The sequence below is a fragment of the Phocoena phocoena genome, chromosome 14 (genome assembly GCF_963924675.1).
Source record: "Phocoena phocoena chromosome 14, mPhoPho1.1, whole genome shotgun sequence".
Taxonomy (NCBI): domain Eukaryota; kingdom Metazoa; phylum Chordata; class Mammalia; order Artiodactyla; family Phocoenidae; genus Phocoena; species Phocoena phocoena.
This window is the reverse complement of record NC_089232.1, coordinates 68,894,166-68,914,100: the sequence shown is the minus strand read 5'-3', so window position 1 is coordinate 68,914,100 and position 19,935 is coordinate 68,894,166. Positions and strand designations below refer to the sequence as shown.

At 48.8% G+C, this 19,935-nt stretch overlaps 2 protein-coding genes across 2 annotated transcripts; one reads left to right on the top strand and one right to left on the bottom strand.

The window, feature by feature from the left end:
• Positions 1 to 452: 452 nt before the first annotated feature.
• Positions 453 to 18,890, top strand: TRIM54 (tripartite motif containing 54). The gene is made up of 9 exons (XM_065890842.1): positions 453 to 620; positions 13,537 to 13,709; positions 14,241 to 14,412; positions 16,236 to 16,331; positions 17,009 to 17,242; positions 17,502 to 17,524; positions 17,641 to 17,765; positions 17,904 to 18,026; positions 18,457 to 18,890. Exons 1-9 carry the CDS (start codon positions 453 to 455, stop codon positions 18,888 to 18,890), a joined length of 1,548 nt encoding a protein of 515 aa, XP_065746914.1.
• On the bottom strand, positions 18,829 to 19,368 carry UCN (urocortin). The gene has a single exon (XM_065891662.1). The coding sequence runs from the start codon at positions 19,359 to 19,361 to the stop codon at positions 18,981 to 18,983; it is 381 nt and encodes a 126-aa protein (XP_065747734.1). The 5' UTR covers positions 19,362 to 19,368; the 3' UTR covers positions 18,829 to 18,980.
• Positions 19,369 to 19,935: the final 567 nt, after the last annotated feature.

Below are 19,935 nucleotides of genomic sequence, written 5' to 3'. Positions count from 1 at the left end.
AGCTGTGGCTCGCCTTACATGAGCTAAATTGGGAGCTGGAATGTCACACACAGATGCCCCTTGTTCCCCACCCCCACGTTAAAAAATAATCTCCTTTCTGGGGAGTGAGAGACAAACAGTGCCGCCCATAGCGTGGACAAGAGTGGTTTGGGAAACAAAAGGAGAAATTCCCAGGGACAGAACCGTTCAGGGAGGGAGGGATAGAAAAAGCTACGTGTGCCTGGCTGGGGTACAGAGCAGAGACTCAAGAGAGACACAGAAGTGTCTGAAAACAGCTATTTAAGACAAGGCAAATTGTTAGAGGAAGGGACAGAAGCGATAGCAGAGCTATTTCGGGAGCAAGGGAGCACGAGAATCTGCAGACTGTCTACAGTAAACGAGGAAGGGTCCAGAGGCAGCGAGGGAAGGCCAGGACCAGGGTCAAGGCCAGGGCAGGCACGACTGCTGAGGGGATGAACTTCACAGTGGGTTTCAAGCCACTGCTAGGGGATGCACACAGCATGGACAGCCTGGAGAAGCAGCTCATCTGCCCCATCTGCCTGGAGATGTTCTCCAAACCGGTGGTGATCCTGCCCTGCCAGCACAACCTGTGCCGCAAGTGTGCCAATGACGTCTTCCAGGTGGGCCGGGGCAGGGGCAGGGCCGGGTAAAGCAGTGCAGACTCGTGGGAGACTTCTCATCAGGTCAGCGCTGAGATCCCAGGAGGTGATGGGAGATGGGTTCCATGAGGTGGGTGGTGGCTGTCCTGGCTGAAGTGCAGAAGAAGAGCTAGGGGTCCTAGCAGATCCCAAAGTAAGCATGAGTCAGCAGCTGCTCTGCAGGCTGGCAAGTACAGCCTGTGCATGGACAGCCGCTGGGATGCTGGTATCTAGAGAGGAAAGGAGACCCCCTTAGAAACCGGGAGGGAAGTGATCCTCCACCAGGCTGTGTGACAGTCTGTGCTAGACTCCGCATTCCAGTTTGGAGTTTGAGATTTCGAGAACAATATGGAAAATCTGGAGAAAATAGCAGTGAGATAATGAAACATGAAAAAATAAACTGTGAGAAAGGTCCATGGTGACAGTGAAACTATTTGTATTTAAAGCAAAGCTGAACGCATCCATCTCTGGGGGGGTGGGCAGAGTTAGACAGTGGGCAGGAGACTGGGAATCCTCCCAGCTGAAGTTCACACCTGTGTCCACCTCAGACTGGTCAGTAAAGGGACCTGCTGGTTAAAATGGATTGAGGTCACTTAAGCAGGGAAAAGGCAGAGAATAAATTGTACATCCCCAAAATGTAACCAGTCTTGGCTTATGTGTGGTCATGGAGCAAAGCATAGTTAATCAAGTTCACAGATATCATTTTAGCTCATGGTTTCAAAAATAAAAGCACATATCAGAATGGTTTATATAAATGGGTTTTCTTTCTTGCCCTGTGCCCTGGTGTAGGTTCTAGTAACCTGTAAAATGAACAAAGATCAGGGAGAGTGAGGGATAAAGGCATGTACACACACACACACACACACACACACACACACCCTTGCAAATGAAGTAGAAACTCAGAATAGACCAGAGCTGGCTGGCTTAGTAGGCATGGCAGCGATAAGGGACATCGTGAGCACTTAGTCTTCATCTGTATCAGAAATTATGAGGAAATGTGTTGAACACAGTGATTTTCAACTTAACCAAGAAAATGTTTCCCTTTTAAGTTGTTTAGGGGCAGCATGTTTGGGGAAAATAATGGGCTGGCTAATTCAGGTCATTCCACAGCTATGCCCTGTGACCCCCCCCTTTGCTGTCTGCCATCTTCACTGAACTCCATGGTCTCTCCTGCCATCTTCCCATCAAGGCTTGTTCCCATCTCCTGTTCCTCTACATGTCCAAACCTGCCATTATTTGGCTCCAGAGAACCTCGGAGCCAGTGATTTTCCCTCTCTGGGATCTGCTTATCCCAGGCACTAAGTCATGTACCAGAGGCTATGCCTTCCTTGCCCACTATCTTGGGTTTTCCCTCGGTCTTAGTAACACTGAACATCCTTCAGGCTGAAATGCCTAGGAGGGAATGACAAAAAGATTTTGCCATCCCTTCTCATGAATTTGTAGTGAAACGTCTTTTCATTAAAGCCTGAAATATGTGAAAGCAAAACAAAGTTTTGAGAGTGACGGTAAAGTGTTCTGTAAAAAATTGGTCAGAATATTAAAGTGCATGGCACACAGTGTCATTGGGTAGAGGACCCAGGGACGGTCCTACATATGGAGGCTAGAAGCTGTTCCAGTCCCTCCTCTGTATCTAGACACACTGTTTTGGCTCCTTGAAGCTCTGGAATACTGATCTGGGCCCTGAGAGAACTGGGAATTGTTTGGTACAGAATATTTGGGAGAGAATATGATTCCCAGAGCTTTAGGATGGTTCTGTGCATCTGGACCACTGTGTATCCTTTAAAGTGCCGGGCACCCCTGGGCCGTCTAAGGAGAGAAGTTGAACAGCTCATTTCCTTGCTTCTTTATTTGGGGTGGCCTGGTGGGAGGCTGACCCAGTTCTTCAGCTGCACTATGTATACACATCTCAGTAGACCTCCCTCTGCAAGATGAGCATATTTAGTTTCTCACACATTGCCTCCACATTTTGACAACTCTAGGCATAATCAGATTGTCTGTTTTCTAAGTATGGGGACAAGAATAGGACTTGTGGTTTCTCTCTCTTAAAACTACTTAGGAAGAACACCCTTAGAACATTGCCTAGAAAGTTAATAGGACTTAGAAAAGTGATACCAGTATATTATACACCCCCCCACACACACTTTTTTTTTTTTTCAAACGCTATAGGAATTTATATCATGAAAAGTGAATCTTCACCTCAGGCCCTGTGTAATTCCCTTCTCCATTACCAACTTTCTTGGGTATCCTCCCATGGTCCGGTACACGTTTCCGTGTGTGTGTGTATACACACACGTTTAAACTAAATTCATCCTATACCTGCCTTTGTTCACTCTCTTGGCCATTGTTTCATATCCACACATTCTGATATGCACCTTCGTTTTGGGGACTTCCCCGGCGGTCCAGTGGTTAAGGCTCTGCACTTCCACTGCAGGGGGCACGGGTTCGACCCCCTGGTCAGGGAGCTAAGATCCTGCAGGCCTTGCGGCACAGCCAAAAAAAAAAAACCAAAGTTAATGCACCTTCCTTTTTCATGGCTATATAGTGGTCCATTGTTGTAGCTGGGCCACAGTCTGTGTAATCTGCACTCTGAAACATTTAGATGATGCTCAGTGTTCTGCTGTTCTAAAAACTGCTGTGATGGGCAACAGACAAGAATTTGGAGGGATTATGATCTTATAACAGCAGGTTAACAAAAGAGCCAGGAAGCAAAATTTTAAAAGTTAAAATATTTCATTGAGGTAATTCCCTGGCAGTCCAGTGGTTAGGACTCCGAGCTCTCACTGCTGAGGGCCCAGGTTCAATCCCTGGTCGGGGAGCTAAGATCCCGCACACCACACAACACGGCCAAAAAAGAAAAAAAAATTTTTTTTTCATTGAAAATGTTGAACCGTATTAAGGGTTTGGGAGGAAATCATCCATAATTCCCACCTCCTCCAACACAATTATTTTCATGTTTGCATATGACTTTCAAGTGCTTGTCTCATACATATTTTTACTTGGTTGCCATCACAATTTAAGTAGTTTTCTTCAGAGCTGTGATACAGCTCGCTCTCTCTCTCTCTCTCTCTCTCTGAATTTAAACAGAATAAAACACCAAAACACCACATTAACCCCCTCTAATTTCTCTCTCTCTCTTTCCCTGCACTTGCACCCACTCAGCTACCAAGCATTTTGACTAGAGGAAAGCTGTCGGTGTGGGAATTTGACACAAACATCTTCCCATGTTTCTGAATTTGTAAACTCTATTCACTCCTAAACTACTTTAAAACAGCCTTCGGTTTATTTTTATACCTGCCCCCACTTCACTGTGGGCACTTGTTTATGAGCTGCAACCTGCTGTAATTTAACAGGCAACCAGAAGGGCTTGTAAGAAGGTTGATCAGAAACAGCTTTTCTGGACGGTGTCCATGTAGGGAGAAATTTACAGAGATGGGAATAGCAAGAAAGGGGCCTCCTTCTCTCATCAAGGCAGTCTGGGAAGGAGATGACCTCTTTTACTTCATCCCCGAATTCCACTTCTTTACTGGCTAATTGTTAGGACCTGCTGTCATCAAGTATAGGCCAGCTGGTGAAAACCCTACACAGCCTGTCTCCTCGGCCACTTCCACCTGCTACTGAGGGCACCAAGACATCCCCTCCCCAGCCCAGCCTTGGGCAGGTCTCCTTTTTGAGAAGTTGGTTCACTGAAATTTTGTGAATTGTGTTAACCTTGTAGCAGGCTTAGGATCTTCCTTTAGGGAAGAAACGGTTGAGTGGGAAACAAAATCATAGAGACTCAGCATTCCTGGGCTCAAGTCCCACCAGCTTCTTCCTTAATTTGTCATGTGATGTAAAGCAGGTTATTTCACCTCTTCAAGCCTGTTTACACATGTATGGACGAAACAGAGGTTTTATTTTATTTTTTTGGTTTTTTGGCCTCGAGGCATATGGGATCTTAGCTCCCTGACCAGGAATCGAACCCACGCCCCCTGCATTGGAAGGCAAAGGCTTAACCACTGGACCGCCAGGGAAGTCCCCGAAGCGGAGGTTTTAAACTGATCTTTAACATCCTTGTAATTCTAACAATCTGATTTCACAGATTCAAGAAATGTCATTATGGATTTCCATTTTTTCAGGACTTTGCATTCTGTTACTAGCGTCCTACCTTGTCTCACTCTTCTGCTTACCAGCCCTCCTTTCAGCCAGCCTCCGTTCACAAACCCCTGTGCCACACTCATTGCTAGCTTCTGTCGGGCAGAGCTAGCTCACCACCCAAAACCCCTTCTCCACCCACAGCTCAGCTTTTGCCGCCAACGCCTGTATTCTTCTAAAGCTCAGAGGAAGAGGGCCAAGGTCACCAGACCAAATGTCTGGTCTTCTGCCACCATTTTCCCAGTTTCTCCAGTGTATTCTGAGGGTCTGGCCCAGAGGATTTGCATGGTCCACTATTCATCATTGGCCAGGCCAATAGTTTAGGGGAGGTAGCCTCCAACAACCCCCCTTCCATCCTGGGCCAGTATCCCCAATCAGCATCACTCTGGATAGCAGGAAAGTAGGAAAACATTCTGAGATAAGAATAGATTTGATAGAGAAACTGCGTTCACAGAGCATCTTTCTAGATGGAACATTTCTATTGGATGCCGTGGACCATTACAAAAGAAATAGAAGCCACCATATAGCTCTTATGCCACACAAAGCCCCTGATCATGGCCTAGAATTCCATGTATTTATTCCATTCCATTTTATCCTTCACAGTGAAGAAAGAACAGTTATTTCATGTCCTGTGGTTCTCTGTGGTCATATATTTTTAAGGTCTAGATTAGGATTTTTAATAACCATTTGTACAGTGCTTTATAATTTATAGAGTACCTTCACATGTGTGACTCCATTTGAGTTAGAATCAATGTTATTTCCATTTACAGGGGAGAACACAGGAAACAGGTTACAGTCACACAAACAAAGGGACAGAGTAGGGACGTAAATCTAGGTGTTCTGTTTCCTAGAGTGATGGAATTTTCTCTACACATCACATTATTGGCCTGTGAAATTTTACTTTATGGGGCTGGCTCCCTTGTGTAAATGTAAGATTTAAGCAAAGTTATTTCTTAGTCTTGAAAGAGAAAGATAAGCAGAAGCAGAAGATAGCTTATGCTAACTGGATATTGGTCAGCTGAGAGATCTTTAGCCCAAGGTGGAGACGGTCAGCTATGGAGACGTATTAAGGAAGTTGCCATGTGCACCTCAGAGTGTAAAGTTCCTATTTGTGATGAGACCATCTGGGGACTCACGATCAGGGCAGGAAGTAATCTCTTTTTGTGCTATAGATCCCTTTTTAGTTTGTGAAGCCTATGGATCCTAAGGACAATGTATGTGTGTGTTTTTTTAAGAACAGGGTTTTTAAGTGCATAAATTATACATGATTATAAAGAAAACCAATTGCATTAGAACACAGCATGCAGTCTCAGTAGGGGTGATATGCTCCAACTATATCTGTGGTATTAAAAAAAAATTATTGCAATTTTACATTTTATTTATTTTCTGCTCTTATGTAAAACTTTATTCCCCAGCTCTGTTGAGGTATAATTGACAAAATTATATATATTTAAGGGATACAACATGATAATGTGATATATCTATACATTGTAAAATGACTACCACAATCAAGGTAGTTAACACATTCATCACAGTTTCCATTTTTGTGTGTGAGGGGTCTAGACTCTCTCAGCAGATGCCAAGTACACAATATAGTGTCATTAGCTACAGTCACCATGCTGTACATCACCTCCCGGGAACTTCATTTTATAAGTGCAAGTTTGTGCCCTTTGACCAACAGCTACCCATTTCCCCACCACAAGCCTCTGGCAACTGACTTTCTAATCTCTGCTTCTATGAGTTTGACATTTTTAAGATTTGTGGTGTTAAAATTTAATTGCGGGGGATAGCAATTGGGGGGGAAATGTCTTAAAATGCTCTTAGAAGAGGCAGGAGTGAAAAAAAGCTTGAGAAACGCTGGAATATAATTACCAAAATAATTAGAACACGTTTTTTGATAGAGTAATATATGTGCTTCTCGATAAACCGTTAAATAATGAGATGGGGGACTTCCCTGGCGGGCCAGTGGTTAGGACTCTGCGCTTCCACTGCACGGGGCACGGGCTCGATCCCTGGCCAGGGAACTAAGATCCCACATGCCTCGCAGTGCAGCCAAAAAAAAAAAGAAAAGAGAGAGAGAGAAGGAACAGTGGGCCTAATAACTACTATAGTTTAGAAGTAGTGATGAGCATAAATTGTTTTTGGAGATTTGATCAACAACTGTGATCAATAATGTGATATGAAAATACCCGTTGGTGACAAAGTCACAGGTACTGCTAAACCTACGTGGTTTGTTGCCTACCTTCATAATTGAAGAAAGCGCTCAAGTTCTGCTCGGCACGTTAGTGAAAATGAAGATGTAATTGTTTTCCCATCGAGGCTCACAGACTCCTTAAGTTGTAGTCATGGATCTTTTGGGGGCTGTGGCCCCCAGGTTAAGTTCTCCAGCATTTATTCCCCAGCTCTGTTGAGGTATAATTGACAAAATTATACATTTTGTCACACAAAATGTATACAGCATACAGCTTCCGGTGTCTTCCCAAGCATCCAGGCTTGAAATGCCTGAATTGTCTTACTCCCTCCTTTCCCCACAGCCCACCCACAGCCAAGTTGACTGGCCAGATTCCACCTCTGGCATCCCTAGTCTTTGCAGGATTACTGCCACTATCTGAGGGCAAGCCTGTGACCTGCACTGACTATGGCTCTTGCTTCTGATCTGTGCCTTTAGATCAGAAGCAAAAGCCATAGTCTCCTCTCCCAAGTATCCAAATCACCTCTGTTAGATTAATATTCTCTCTAATTTTCTCTTGCAGTTTAGAAACCTTGCCTATAAAGTTAAGTTTAGATCTTTACCCTTGGATTCAAAGCCCTCCATGTTTTTACCACAATTATTTTTAAAAAGCCCTTCTTGAGGGCTTCCCTGGTGGCGCAGTGGTTAAGAATCCGCCTGCCAATGCAGGGGACATGGGTGAGAGCCCTGGTCCAGGAAGATCCCACATGCCGCGGAGCAACTAAGCCCGTGCGCCACAACTACTGAGCCTGCGCTCTAGAGCCCACGAGCCACAACTACTGAGCCCACGTGCCACAACTGCTGACCCCACTGCCACAACTGCTGAAGCTCACGTGCCTACAGCCCGTGCTCCGCAACAAGAGAAGACACCGCAACAGAGTAGCCCCTGCTCGCCATAACTAGAGAAAGCCCGCGTGCAGCAACGAAGACCCAACGCAGCCAAAAGAAAAAAAAAAAAAGCCCTTCTTGTTAAAAACCTACCTTTCTAGCTCCTCCCCCACCCCGCAACCCACGCCCGTCTCAGGACTCCTCGGTCTGTAACCTAAACTCCTATAGTATCTCTGGTATCCTGAAACTCTTTCCTAACGACCATCTCCTGCTTCCTGTCTACCCTGTCTTCAAATGGTATCTTCTTAAACACCTCCTCCCTCGCACTAACATAGTTCCTTACGGTCTCCTAAATAGCATTTTCACTTGTTAACTCGTCTGGCACTCTAGCGCCCCCTTTTCATTCACGGCAGGATTGAGCATTGCACTTTATTAAAGTAAAGGTTTTTTTTCTTCCTCGAAACCCAAAGTCCTTGTACAAAATTTGGAAATTATATTAAAAAAAAAAAAAAGGAATCACCCACAATTCTATCACTCAATGGAAATGATTGCCAAAATGTTTAATTTTTAGTTTGTGTATTTTATAAAGTAATTTCATGGTCTATACAAAGATATTTGGTAAATGTAGATGACTACAAAGAAGAAATTTTAAAATCCTGTAAATCCCATCACCCACTTCAAAATTGGGATCCTACTGTCTATATAGACTTATATCCTGCTTTCTTCATGGGTCTCTCCCCATGTTAAGAACTGTTAAAGATAGTTGCATAATAATTCCTCTATAACTCATTTAATATTTACTATTAAATAACCAGCATGTTAACTATCTGAAAAAGCAATTTTACTGTTCATTCTGGTTACAAAAATAATACAGGTGTATTACATAAAATTTAAACTTCACAGATAATACAAATTGTAGAATGTATAAATCCATCTAAATACACTAGGGCTGTTTCAGAGGAGATGGGATTTCAGGAAGTGCTGGCATCAGGCAGGAAGAGGGCGATCCAGGGACAGCTAGGGACTGGCAAAAACAAGTGAGATACCGGATCACAGGAGCCAAAAGGTTAAACAGAGTGGGATATGGTGGCCTGAAGGTTGTGAGAGGAGAAGGTTGTTATGAAAACCAACAACTCCCTTCCCCCACACTGGTCAGTATTCTTACCATAAATATATCCATTAAGGCTCCTTGCTCAGAAAACATCAGCCTTTGAAAGGAGCTAGTGCTAAGTACAAATCCTCTTTTTAGATCTGAGGAAATTTGAGCCCTAAGAGAAATTATTTTCCCAAGGTCATAAATGGCAAATCCCAAACCAGATCTTCAGATCAGTTACTTTCCCTACATCATCCTGCATTAAATGCCCTCTGTTAAAATATAGAGATGTTGCCAAGAATGGGTAACAATTTTATCTACATATCCAGTACAGGTGACTTTCTCAAGGTAGCCACCTAGCATTTGCAAAAGGTTTGGGACACAAGACACACAAATTTTGATAAGGGGAGTCAGAAAAGGGTTAGAGCAAACATCCCAAACTTCATTCTCATTTCACCTTCCTGGTGTTTGCCAAAGCTGTGTACCACCTATGCTATGCTTGAGTATTTCTATTTAAAAGAACTCACATTTTAAAAACTTTTTATTTTACAATATATTGGAGTATAGTTGATTAACAATGTTGTGGAAAAGAACTCTTTTTTTAAATAAATTTATTTTTGGCTGCGTTGGGTCTTCGTTGCTTCACACGGGCTTTCTCTAGTTGCGGCGAGTGGGGGCTACACTTCCTTGCAGTGCGCGGGCTTCTCATTGCGGTGGCTTCTCTTGCTGTGGAGCACAGGCTATAGGCACGCGGCCTTCAGTAGTTTTGGCACACGTGCTCAGTAGTTGTGGCTCACGGGGTCAGTAGTTGTGGCACGCGGGCTCTAGAGCGCAGGCTCAGTAGTTGTGGCGCACTGGCTTCGTTGCTCCACGGCACGTGGGATCTTCCCAGACCAGGGCTCGAACCTGTGTCCCCTGCATTGGCAGGCGGATTCTTAACCACTGCGCCACCAGGGAAGTCCCAGAACTCACTTTTAAAGCTGAAATATTTATCATTCTAAATGACAAAATCCATGAAAAATCACGTGGTTTTTTTTTTTTTGCGGTACACGGGGCTCTCACTGTTGTGGCCTCTCCCGTTGCGGAGCACAGGCTCCAGACGTGCAGGCTCGGCGGCCATGGCTCACGGGCCCAGCCGCTCCGCGGCATGTGGGATCTTCCCGGACCGGGGCACAAACCCGTGTCCCCTGCATCGGTAAGCGAACTCTCAACCACTGCGCCACCTACGAGAAATTCTTGAGGGTTAATTCAGTAATGTCTGGAAAGCCCACAGCACAGTGCTTGACACATAATAGGCCCTCTAAACATGTGTTGACTGTTAAATAATGAGTATAGAGGAAGAGTGCAGTGAGAGAGGGAGGTTAGGAGAGGCTACTTAGCAGTTTGTTTTCGCTCTGGGTCAAGACTTTAGAACACGCCCCCTTTCCTCCCATTCAGACATTTACTGAGCACCTTTATATGCTTGCCACCAGCAAATCAAAGAGAAGTAAGATCCTTCCAGGAGTAAGTCTGCAGGCTTAGAGCTCTCCTAACACCATCTTGCTCACTTGGATTCTAAATATTGAAAGATTATTGTATTAAGCAAACAAAAGCCCAGTGATCTCACACTTTAACCCAGTCTTTAAACTAAACTCAACAATATTCGTACAATTCCAGTTACTGAGGACAGATGCATAAACATAGCCTTGAATAATCTCAAGCTAATCCGTTCTAGCTTTATGATGGGCTAAAGTGTTAACTTCTTATTATTCTAAAGAAATTCCCGGACTTCCCTGGTGGCGCAGTGGCTAAGAATCCACCTGCCAATGCAGGGGACACAGGTTCGAGCCCTGGTCTGGGAAGATCCGACATGCCGTGGAACAGCTAAGCCCGTGTGCCACAACTACTGATCCTGCACTCTAGAGCCTGCGAGCCACAACTACTGAGCCCACGTGCCACAGCTACTGAAGCCCACGTGCCTAGAGCCCGTGCTCTGCAACGAGAAGCCACCCCAATGAAAAGCCCGCGCACCGCAACGAAGAGTAGCCCCTGCTCGCCGCAACTAGAGAAAGCCTGTGCACAGCAATGGAGACCCAACGCAGCCCAAAATAAATAAATAAAAATTTTTTTAAAATTCCCCCCAAATGTAATATTTATTTATTTATTTATTTATTTATTTATTTATTTTGGTATGTGGGCCTCTCACTGTTGTGGCCTCTCCCGTTGCGGAGCACAGGCTCTGGACGCGCAGGCTCAGTGGTCATGGCTCACTGGCCCAGCCGCTCCGCGGCACGTGGGATCTTCCCGGACCGGAGCATGAACCCATGTTCCCTGCATCGGCAGGTGGACTCTCAACCACTGCGCCACCAGGGAAGCCCCAAATGCAATGTTTATGATGTGCCTGTCACTCTCCCCAAGATAAGTCACCCAATTCACAGTGGGGCCACATTTCCTGCCTTGCCTACATCTCTTGCTACCAAAGGATCAAATAAGACTCTGGACTTGGATGCCCTCTATGTGCTGTAGGTATTGCTGCACACGCATTAGGGTCCTGGTTGATGTAGAACAGAAGGATTTGGAGAATTTTATGGAACCCAATTGCAGGAAATACATCTGAACATACAAAGTCACAGGTGACTGCTCTCTCCATTACTCTCTAGGAGTTCATGGTGTTCCAGCCAATTAGGATTAGGTTCGGCTGTAAAAGACAGAAAACCAAAAATAACAATGGCTTCAAGTAGGTAAAACTTTGTTTTTTCTCTCCAGTGAAAGTGTGGGTAGGTAGTCCAGGACTGTCTCATAAGAGACTCACTCCTTTTATCTTGTTGCCATTCTCGACATGTGGCTACTTCATGGCTCAAGGTGGCTGCTTCAACCTACGCCAGTCCATATATTTTTTTAAATTTTATTTACTTTATTTATTTATTTTTAGCTGCGTTGGGTCTTCGTTGCTGTGTGCAGGCTTTCTCTAGTTGCGGTGAGTGGGGGCTACTCTTCGTTGCGGTGCACGGGCTTCTCATTGCGGTGGCTTCTCTTGTGGAGCACAGGCTCTAGGCACACAGGTTTCAGTTGTTGTGACACATGGGCTTCAGTAGTTGTGGCTCGCAGGCTCTAGAGCGCAGGCTCAGTCATTGTGGCACACGGGCTTAGTTGCTCCGCGGCATGTGGGATCTTCCAGGTCAGGGATCAAACCCGTGTCCCCTGCATTGGCAGGCGGATTCTTAACCCCTGCGCCACCAGGGAAGTCCTGCCAGTCCACCTTCAATCCAGCCAGCAGGAAGGAGAGAAGAGGAGGAGTAGGGCATGCCCTTCCCATTAAAGATACTTCCTAGAAATTGCACAAAACATTTCTATTTATATACCATTGGCCAGAACGCAGTCACCTGGTCACGCCCAACTGGAAGGGAGGCTTGGTCACATGGTCTTTTTTCCATGTGTCTTGCTAAAAACTCAGAGCCTCTATTATTGAAGAAGAAGGGGTGAATATCAAGCAACAATAAGCAGTATTTACAAGTCTTTCATCTCTGCTGCTCTCCCCAGATTGACTTTCTCTTCCTTGCAGACCAGCCTTCTCTGTTCACAGTGTCTGACCCCTCACACTGTCCACTTGCACAGATTTTGGGGTGGCCACAATGTCAGCTTTTAGCCCAACTTCACAAGTCTTTTTTCAGTTCAAAAGCTGCACATGGTCTAGTCACCTCAGCCTCTGTGACTCGATTCCAAGTTCCTAGAGAGAAAATTTGATTGGTCCTGTTGGGTCAGGTGATCACCTCCTCAATTCTGAGCCAAGCATCGGTGGCCTGGGTCATGGCAGGGCTCTCCCTTTTAGGATGGGATGGAGCAAGTTCCCTAAGAGGTGTAAGCGGGAGGAAGTGGTGAGCAGCTCTGGTAAACCCTTCTTCTGAGCTTCCTCCTGTCATAACACGCAGCCCATTGGATGTGGTCGTCAGTTTGCTCTCCCTGATGGTAATGTGTTGTACCTGTTCATGTTTCATCCCCAGAGCCTAGCAATTACCTGACACACTCAATGTTTACAGTAGAATGAATAATCCAGTCTTGTCCTTAATTGTACAGAGGTTGAATGTTTGCCCAAATAGGCGTAGTAGGGCAGTGTCGGGGCAGCACAAGAACCCAGGACTACTGATTCCCAGTCCCTGGAGTGATTTTCCTGAATTACCCAGCTCAATATGTCTGCCCCATTGTTCAGCACTTGTCTCCGTGCCCCTGACCGTGGCTGCAGAGAACGTCCCCCAGATGTGGCCTGTGAGAACCCCAGGCTGGAGGACTGCAACACTCAGAGTCCATTTCCTACTTTGGTCTTCCTGCTGAGGTCAATGTCTCCCCACAGCTCCAAGCTGGGCCCCTTTGAGGAGAGCTTGCCCTACCTAGGCTTGATCAAGCTAGGCTCTGGATGTAGGGACAGTCAAGGAGGTGGGCTGAGTAACAAGGCAAAGGTGGGAAAGTCTCCATGGCCACCCACCAGGAGCTGCTCTCAGAGGAGCGCGCAGCCATAGAAAAGAGCTGATGCTTCCTCTTCACCACTCTCCTACTCCCCAGTCCCCGTGATATCCCCCCTGCCTCCTCCCAGTTCCCCCATGACTCACTGTGCCTTTCTCTCACGCTCCCCGTCCCCACAGGCCTCAAACCCGCTGTGGCAATCCCGGGGTTCCACCACTGTGTCTTCAGGAGGCCGTTTCCGCTGCCCGTCTTGCAGGCATGAGGTTGTCCTGGACCGACATGGTGTCTACGGCCTGCAGCGGAACCTGCTAGTGGAGAACATTATCGACATTTACAAGCAGGAGTCCTCCCGGTGAGCTGTTAGGTTCTCTTGTTTCTCTAAAGTGCAGGGCCTGGGACACAGGCAGGGAACCCATCAGGGCCAGAAGAGAGGAGCTGAAACGATCAACCTGCCTCTTCAGTTTAGTGATGAGAGGACTGGACCTGAGAAGAGGAGGGACTTGCCCCCAGCTCGTCAGGTCACCCAGCTCAGGCAGCCTCTGATTCCTGGTTAGTGCTTCCCCCTCTTCACCTGGGAAGGGGCTGGCCATCCACCAGCAAGGTCCTTGCCAACCCTCCATGATGTCCCGCCCCACGGGACTTCCCTGCCCTGGAATAGAAACTACTCTTGGATCTAGGTCTCCACTGTGCCATAGCTCTATTCCTCAAAGGAAGAGCCCCGTGGAAGTCACTCGCCTGCCCAGCCACAGCACCAGCTGCAGGGGCAGAGAAGGTGGCGCTGAGTGGTGGAGGCTGAAGAGAAGGTGTTCATGGAGCCTCACACTCTTGCCCCCCACCCAGCCTGGCCCCTGACCCTCCTGCCACCCTGCCCGCTACCCTCCAGGCCGCTGCATTCCAAGGCTGAGCAGCACCTCATGTGCGAGGAGCACGAAGATGAGAAGATCAATATCTACTGCCTGAGCTGTGAAGTGCCCACCTGCTCTCTCTGCAAGGTCTTCGGCGCCCACAAGGACTGTGAGGTGGCCCCACTGCCCACCATTTACAAACGCCAGAAGGTATCAAGCAGCAGAGGGAGCAGGCGTGTGGGGGTGGGGACATAGGACAGGGTCTCAAACTATAGCCTCTTAGTCCACTTGGTTTCAAAGGCAGGCAGATCAGGGCTGAGGTCCCAAGTCTATGCGTGACTCAGTGTGTGACCTTGGGTAAGTCACTTGTCCTCTCTGGCCCTCATGTTCCTCACTTGTAAAATGGGGATGAAAATGCTTACCCCTGAGATCTGTAAGGATAAAATGAGAAATGGATGCAGTATGGTGGACTCTCAAGGCCATCTCACTGTCACACATCTAGATTCTACATAAAACATAATTTAAAAGTTAAATTGGTAGACACGTAGGAAGTAAAGGAAAGCTCCAAGTGCCGGTGAGGTGGGGAGAGGAGGAGGGGAAGTGGGATGAGAACAGAACCCTGAGTGATAAGCACGGAAAAGGCAGGATTTCCCACAGGGCAAATTATTACTGAACTAGAGAGATGAGATTATGCCTCCAAACTCCTAAAAGGTGGGGGGCCTGCAGTGAGGACCCCCAAGGATCCCAGCTTAAACTGGAATCCCAGGAATCCCTAAAGTGGTCAGTTGTGCCACCTGGCTTTTTTTGTTTTGTTTTGTTTTTTGTTTTTTTTTTTTTTGTTTTCTTTTCCACCTGGCTTTTGACAAAAGCAAATGCAAATTCTGCCTGGAGGAAAAACCCTCAATTTAGGCCTTGGGTTTTTCTTAGATTAAGAACAACAAAAGATTATCTCATGATTGAAGATACACAAAGAAATTCAGATACTGGAATTACTGAAGAATGAAAAGTCACTTTGCATAAAATACTTTAAAATGGAATTTAAAAATAAGCAATAGGGACTTCCCTGCTGGTCCAGTGGTTAAGAATCTGCCTTCCAATGCAGGGACCAGGGTTTGATCCCTGGTCAGGGAACTAGGATCCTACATGCTGTGGGGCAACTAAGCCTGCACACCACAATGAAGAGCCCGTGTGCTGCAACAAAGACCCTGCATGCCACAAGTAAGGCCCAATGCAGCCAAAAATAAATAAATAAATAAATATTTTTAAAAAGCAATAATAGACTATCAAAAATGCAGATTTGACAAAGAACCAAATAGAGCTTTTAGAAATGAAAATATAATTGTTGACATAAAACATTCAAAGGATGAATTAAATGACAGATTTCTCTCAGGAAGAGAGGACTGGGGAATTCCCTGGCAGTCCAGTGGTTAGGACTCCACAATTTCACTGTTGAGGGCCCGCGTTCAATCCCTGTTCAGGGAACTAAGATCCCACAAGCCACGGGGCATGGCAAAAAAAATTTTTTTTAATTAAAAAAAAAAAGATGGGTAAGAGGGGACTGAAAAAACAACTTAGAATACAGCACTGGGAGATGAGGAGGTTGAGAATGAGAAGGTCTAACATATATCTAATCAGAGTCACAGAACGAGAGAATAAAGAGAATGGAAAAGAGGCAATATTGTCCTAATGGCTAATCATGAAGAATTTTTCAAAATTGATGGAATACATGAATCTACAGATAAGGCATCTAGGCCAGTGCCTGGCATTTGGTGGATATTTGGTGAATGTCTCTTCCTTTCTCATTTGGTGGTGGAGGGCTTCCTCTCTCCACCTCCTTCCAGAATCCATAGAGTGTGCTTCCACACTTCTTGAGCGGCTCCAAACTCTCTAGATCTGTCAGAGCTGCCCTGAAGATGCCCTAATGGTGGAGTGGAGGGGGCAGTCCTTTCCTGGGCAGCCTGGCCAGGGTGGGAGGGGCACAGCTCTTGACTAGGTCCTCCAGCCCTAAGTGCTGGCCTGTGTGTGTGTGGCAGAGTGAGCTCAGTGATGGCATCTCAATGCTGGTGGCAGGCAACGACCGTGTGCAAGCAGTGATCACACAGATGGAGGAGGTGTGCCAGACCATTGAGGTGAGACTGGGATGGGAGGGAGGGAAAGTTTCTGGACTCCTGGAGGTGGATCACAAGTAGTGGGATGTGCTTACCAGGCTGTTGGTTTGAATCCCAGCTCTGTCCCTGACTAGCTCTGTGACTTTGGTCCAGTAACTTAACTTCTCTGTGTTCAGTTTTTCTTGTTTTTAACTATATAAAACAGTGATGAGAGAATGATATGTTAGCTACCTCATTGGATCTTTTTGAGAATTAAATGAGATAATACAAGTAATATAGACAGCACTCATGAAGCTTCTTTAAAATATAGTGTTATCTGCTGAGAGAGTAGATCTTCAAAGTTCTCATCACAGGAAAAGAAAATTGTAATCTGTGTATGGTGCTGGATGTTAACTAGACATATTGTGGTGATCATTTCAAAATATATACAAATATTGAATCATCATGTTGTATACCTGAAGCTAATATAATGTTATATGTCAAGTAAACCTTAACAAAATATATATCATTATTATTACTGAAAAGATCTGGGAATCAGCAGCCCTTGGCTGGAGTTCTGTCTCTGCCACTAATTTGTGGTGTAATCGACAGGTTACTTTTCTTCTTGGCTGTCTGTGACTTCAGTTAAGTCGGGAGTGGGACAAGTAGCCCCGTGCTCTCCCGGTTACGAGGTCTCATCCTTGCTTCCGGTCTTTCAGGACAACAGCCGGAGGCAGAAGCAGTTGCTAAACCAGAGGTTTGAGGCCCTGTGCGCAGTTCTGGAGGAGCGTAAGGGTGAGCTGCTGCAGGCGCTGGCCCTGAAGCAGGAGGAGAAGCTGCAGCGCGTCAGGGGCCTCATCCGCCAGTACGGAGACCACCTGGAGGCCTCCTCTAAGCTGGTGGAGTCCGCCATCCAGTCCATGGAGGAACCGCAGATGGCGCTCTACCTGCAGGTGGGCTTTGGGGGATGGTGTCAGGCTGCCTAGTGGCTGCAGTGGGGGCCTTGGCACAGGGAGATGGTGTTCAAGTCCTATCTCTGGCACCTACTTGCCCCACGGCCTTGGGCAAATCACCCCCTCTGAGTCCATTATTTCCTTAACGAATTGGGACGCGCATCCCCACCGACCCCGCAGGACTGTGTTGGGCATCAGAAATGGGACTTTGCCAGAGATTGGCACAATGCTTACTCTCACCCTCTTTTCTTCCCTGCAGCAGGCCAAGGAGCTGATCAATAAGTGAGTAGGTGGAGTGGGAAGGTAAAGGAAGGGGCCGCGGGGGCTCCGCTCCCACCGGGAGGGGGTGAGGGTGCTGGGTGCTTCCAAATGAGCCGCTGCCGCTGCGGTTGCCGCAGGGTCGGGACAATGTCAAAGGTGGAGCTGGGTGGACGGCCGGAGCCGGGCTATGAAAGCATGGAGCAATTCACCGTGAGCGTGGAGCATGTGGCCGAAATGCTGAGGACCATCGACTTCCAGCCAGGTGAGGGAGCGAGGATGGGAGGGGGCGGCAGGCCGCTAGGACTAAGCGTCCAGACCCTCCAGGTTGGGGGTCGGGGGACAGGTGCAAGACGGCCAGAGAATCGGGGACTACAGCTCATCCAGCCTTCCTTCCGCGCAGGCGCTTCTGGGGAGGAAGAGGATGAGGAGGTAGCGTTGGACGGGGAAGAGGGCAGCGCAGGGCCAGAGGAAGAGCGGCTGGAGGGGCCGGAAGGTGAGTGTGGGCATTGGCGGGGTCTGCCTGGTACCGCCCCTCCCCCGGCGATCTCCCTCTCTGCTGCAAAAAGGATCGCTTGGGGCCCCTACTCCCAACCTCAACCAGGAGGGGTGCGCCCCCTAGCGCGCGTGCTGAAGTACAACTTTCTTTCCCACCATCCATTCCTCTGGGGGTTTGGAAGTCCGAGTTGGGTGGGGAAGTGGAGGAGAAACCCTCCTGGCTGGGGAAAAGGAGTGAGCTGGGCTTCGGAGTTGCCTTGTCTCTTTGGAGCGCCCACCCACCGAGCTTTCTTTCCCGGGGACAGGCCTGCACTGACTCGCCCCTGTTGGGGAGGCTGCGCACCGGCGGCCTGGCGCTCGGGTGGTGAAGGACCTGAGCAGGGACCACCCGCCACCCAGCTCGGAGCGCCGCCGCGGGGGAGGGGCTCAATAAAGGGCTAATGCATCCCGACCCGCAGCTCCTTTCACTGCTCACTCTCTCAGCCTCGGCTTCGGCGACGATCGCATGACCATCCATCCCAACCTTCTCCTAATCTGGGACCATTTCGGGGGCGGAAGTGGAATGAACCCCTGTTGGGCACCTCCTCGATATCAGGCACGGATTCGCAAGCCCAGTGCCAAGAGGGTCGGTGGTGGTGCGGCGGCACCGGGGCTTGAGTTCCTGGGAGACTTGGGGACGATGGGGACCGCAGGACCCTGGCTGAAAGCCGTTCTCGCGGAGCCCTCCCGCAGCATCTGGTCCCCTCTCGCCGACCTGGGAGCCCCACTTTCCCACGGGTTTACACCCTGCTGTGGTTCCCCGCGCCCCGCAGCAGAGGCCAACGGCTCTTCGGCACTTTTATTAAAAACTAGTAACGCGGAGAGTGCTCAGGGTATCCCTAGGCCGCTCTAGCCCCGCGGGACTGGGTCAGTTCCTGTCGCGCACGTCTCAGCCCGGGGGTGGGGGGGGGGTCGAGATTTTCGGGGCCCCAGACCCCGCCGATCACTTGCCCACCGAGTCGAATATGATGCGGTTCTGCTCGGCGCGCTCCCTCTGGCTCTGCGTCCGCGCCAGCTCCAGCAGGGTCCGTAGCAGGTGGAAGGTGAGGTCAATGGACAGCGGAGGGTCGTCCCGTCGCGGCCGCTCGCCTGTGATCGCGGATCCCCATCGGCCCTGTCCCGCGCGGCGCGGGAAGCGCTCCGCCAGCAGCAAGAGGAGCGCGCGGGCCCCTCCACCGTGGTTCCGTGTCCCGGGGCTCCAGCGCAGACTTGGGTCCTGGACCCCGGCCGCCGCCGCCTCCGGGCTCCACTGGCTGCTCCCCGGGCGCAGCTGTGCCAGGAGCAGCAGCGCCGCCAGCAGCGCCGCGCGTCCCGCCGGCCTCATGGTACCACCGGCCCTGGACACACAGGCGTAGCGCAGGGTGAGGCGCGCCAGGGGTAGTCGCAGGGGGAGCCACTCTCCTTCCCGCGCACTTCCAGCGCCCCTGTCGGGCCCCTGCGACTGCTGCCCGGTGCCCACAGCCTTCCCTCCAGCCCCAGCCGCTGCCCAGTCCTGTGCCACCCTTTTCTCCCTCCCTCCCTCTTGGCGGGTCGCGGTGGGTGAGCTGAGCGCAGTGCCGGTGCTGAGGGAGTCAGGGCGGACGCTGAGAGCCACTCACAGTTTGCCGGAGAGCGTCTGTACCCTGCAGGAAGGAGCTCCCGTCTCTGTCCCTCGGGGCGGGCTGAGGGCGCCTTGGGGAACACGGGGTCTGTCCCGGGACTGCTGCCAGCCTTATATAGCGCCAGGACAGCTCCGGCTGACGTCAGCGAGGAACATGCACTGATTGTAGAGCAATGACGGCCGCAGCTCCGAGTCCGACCCTTGCGGCTGCGAGACCCCGTGGGGCGCGTCTCTGGAAGTGACACCTGGCTCAAGAGAGGGAGAAGCCTGTTGGGGAGTAAAGACTGCTCCAGCCATG

Excerpts from the sequence above, each read along its gene's own strand:
- TRIM54 (XM_065890842.1), top strand. The coding sequence starts at position 453 with ATGAACTTCACAGTGGGTTTCAAGCCACTGCTAGGGGATGCACACAGC. Across the intron at positions 16,332-17,008 it reads AGGTGTGCCAGACCATTGAG|GACAACAGCCGGAGGCAGAA; the intron begins GTGAGACTGGGA and ends CCGGTCTTTCAG. Across the intron at positions 18,027-18,456 it reads GCATTGGCGGGGTCTGCCTG|CTCCTTTCACTGCTCACTCT; the intron begins GTACCGCCCCTC and ends CCCGACCCGCAG.
- UCN (XM_065891662.1), bottom strand. The coding sequence starts at position 19,361 with ATGAGGCCGGCGGGACGCGCGGCGCTGCTGGCGGCGCTGCTGCTCCTG.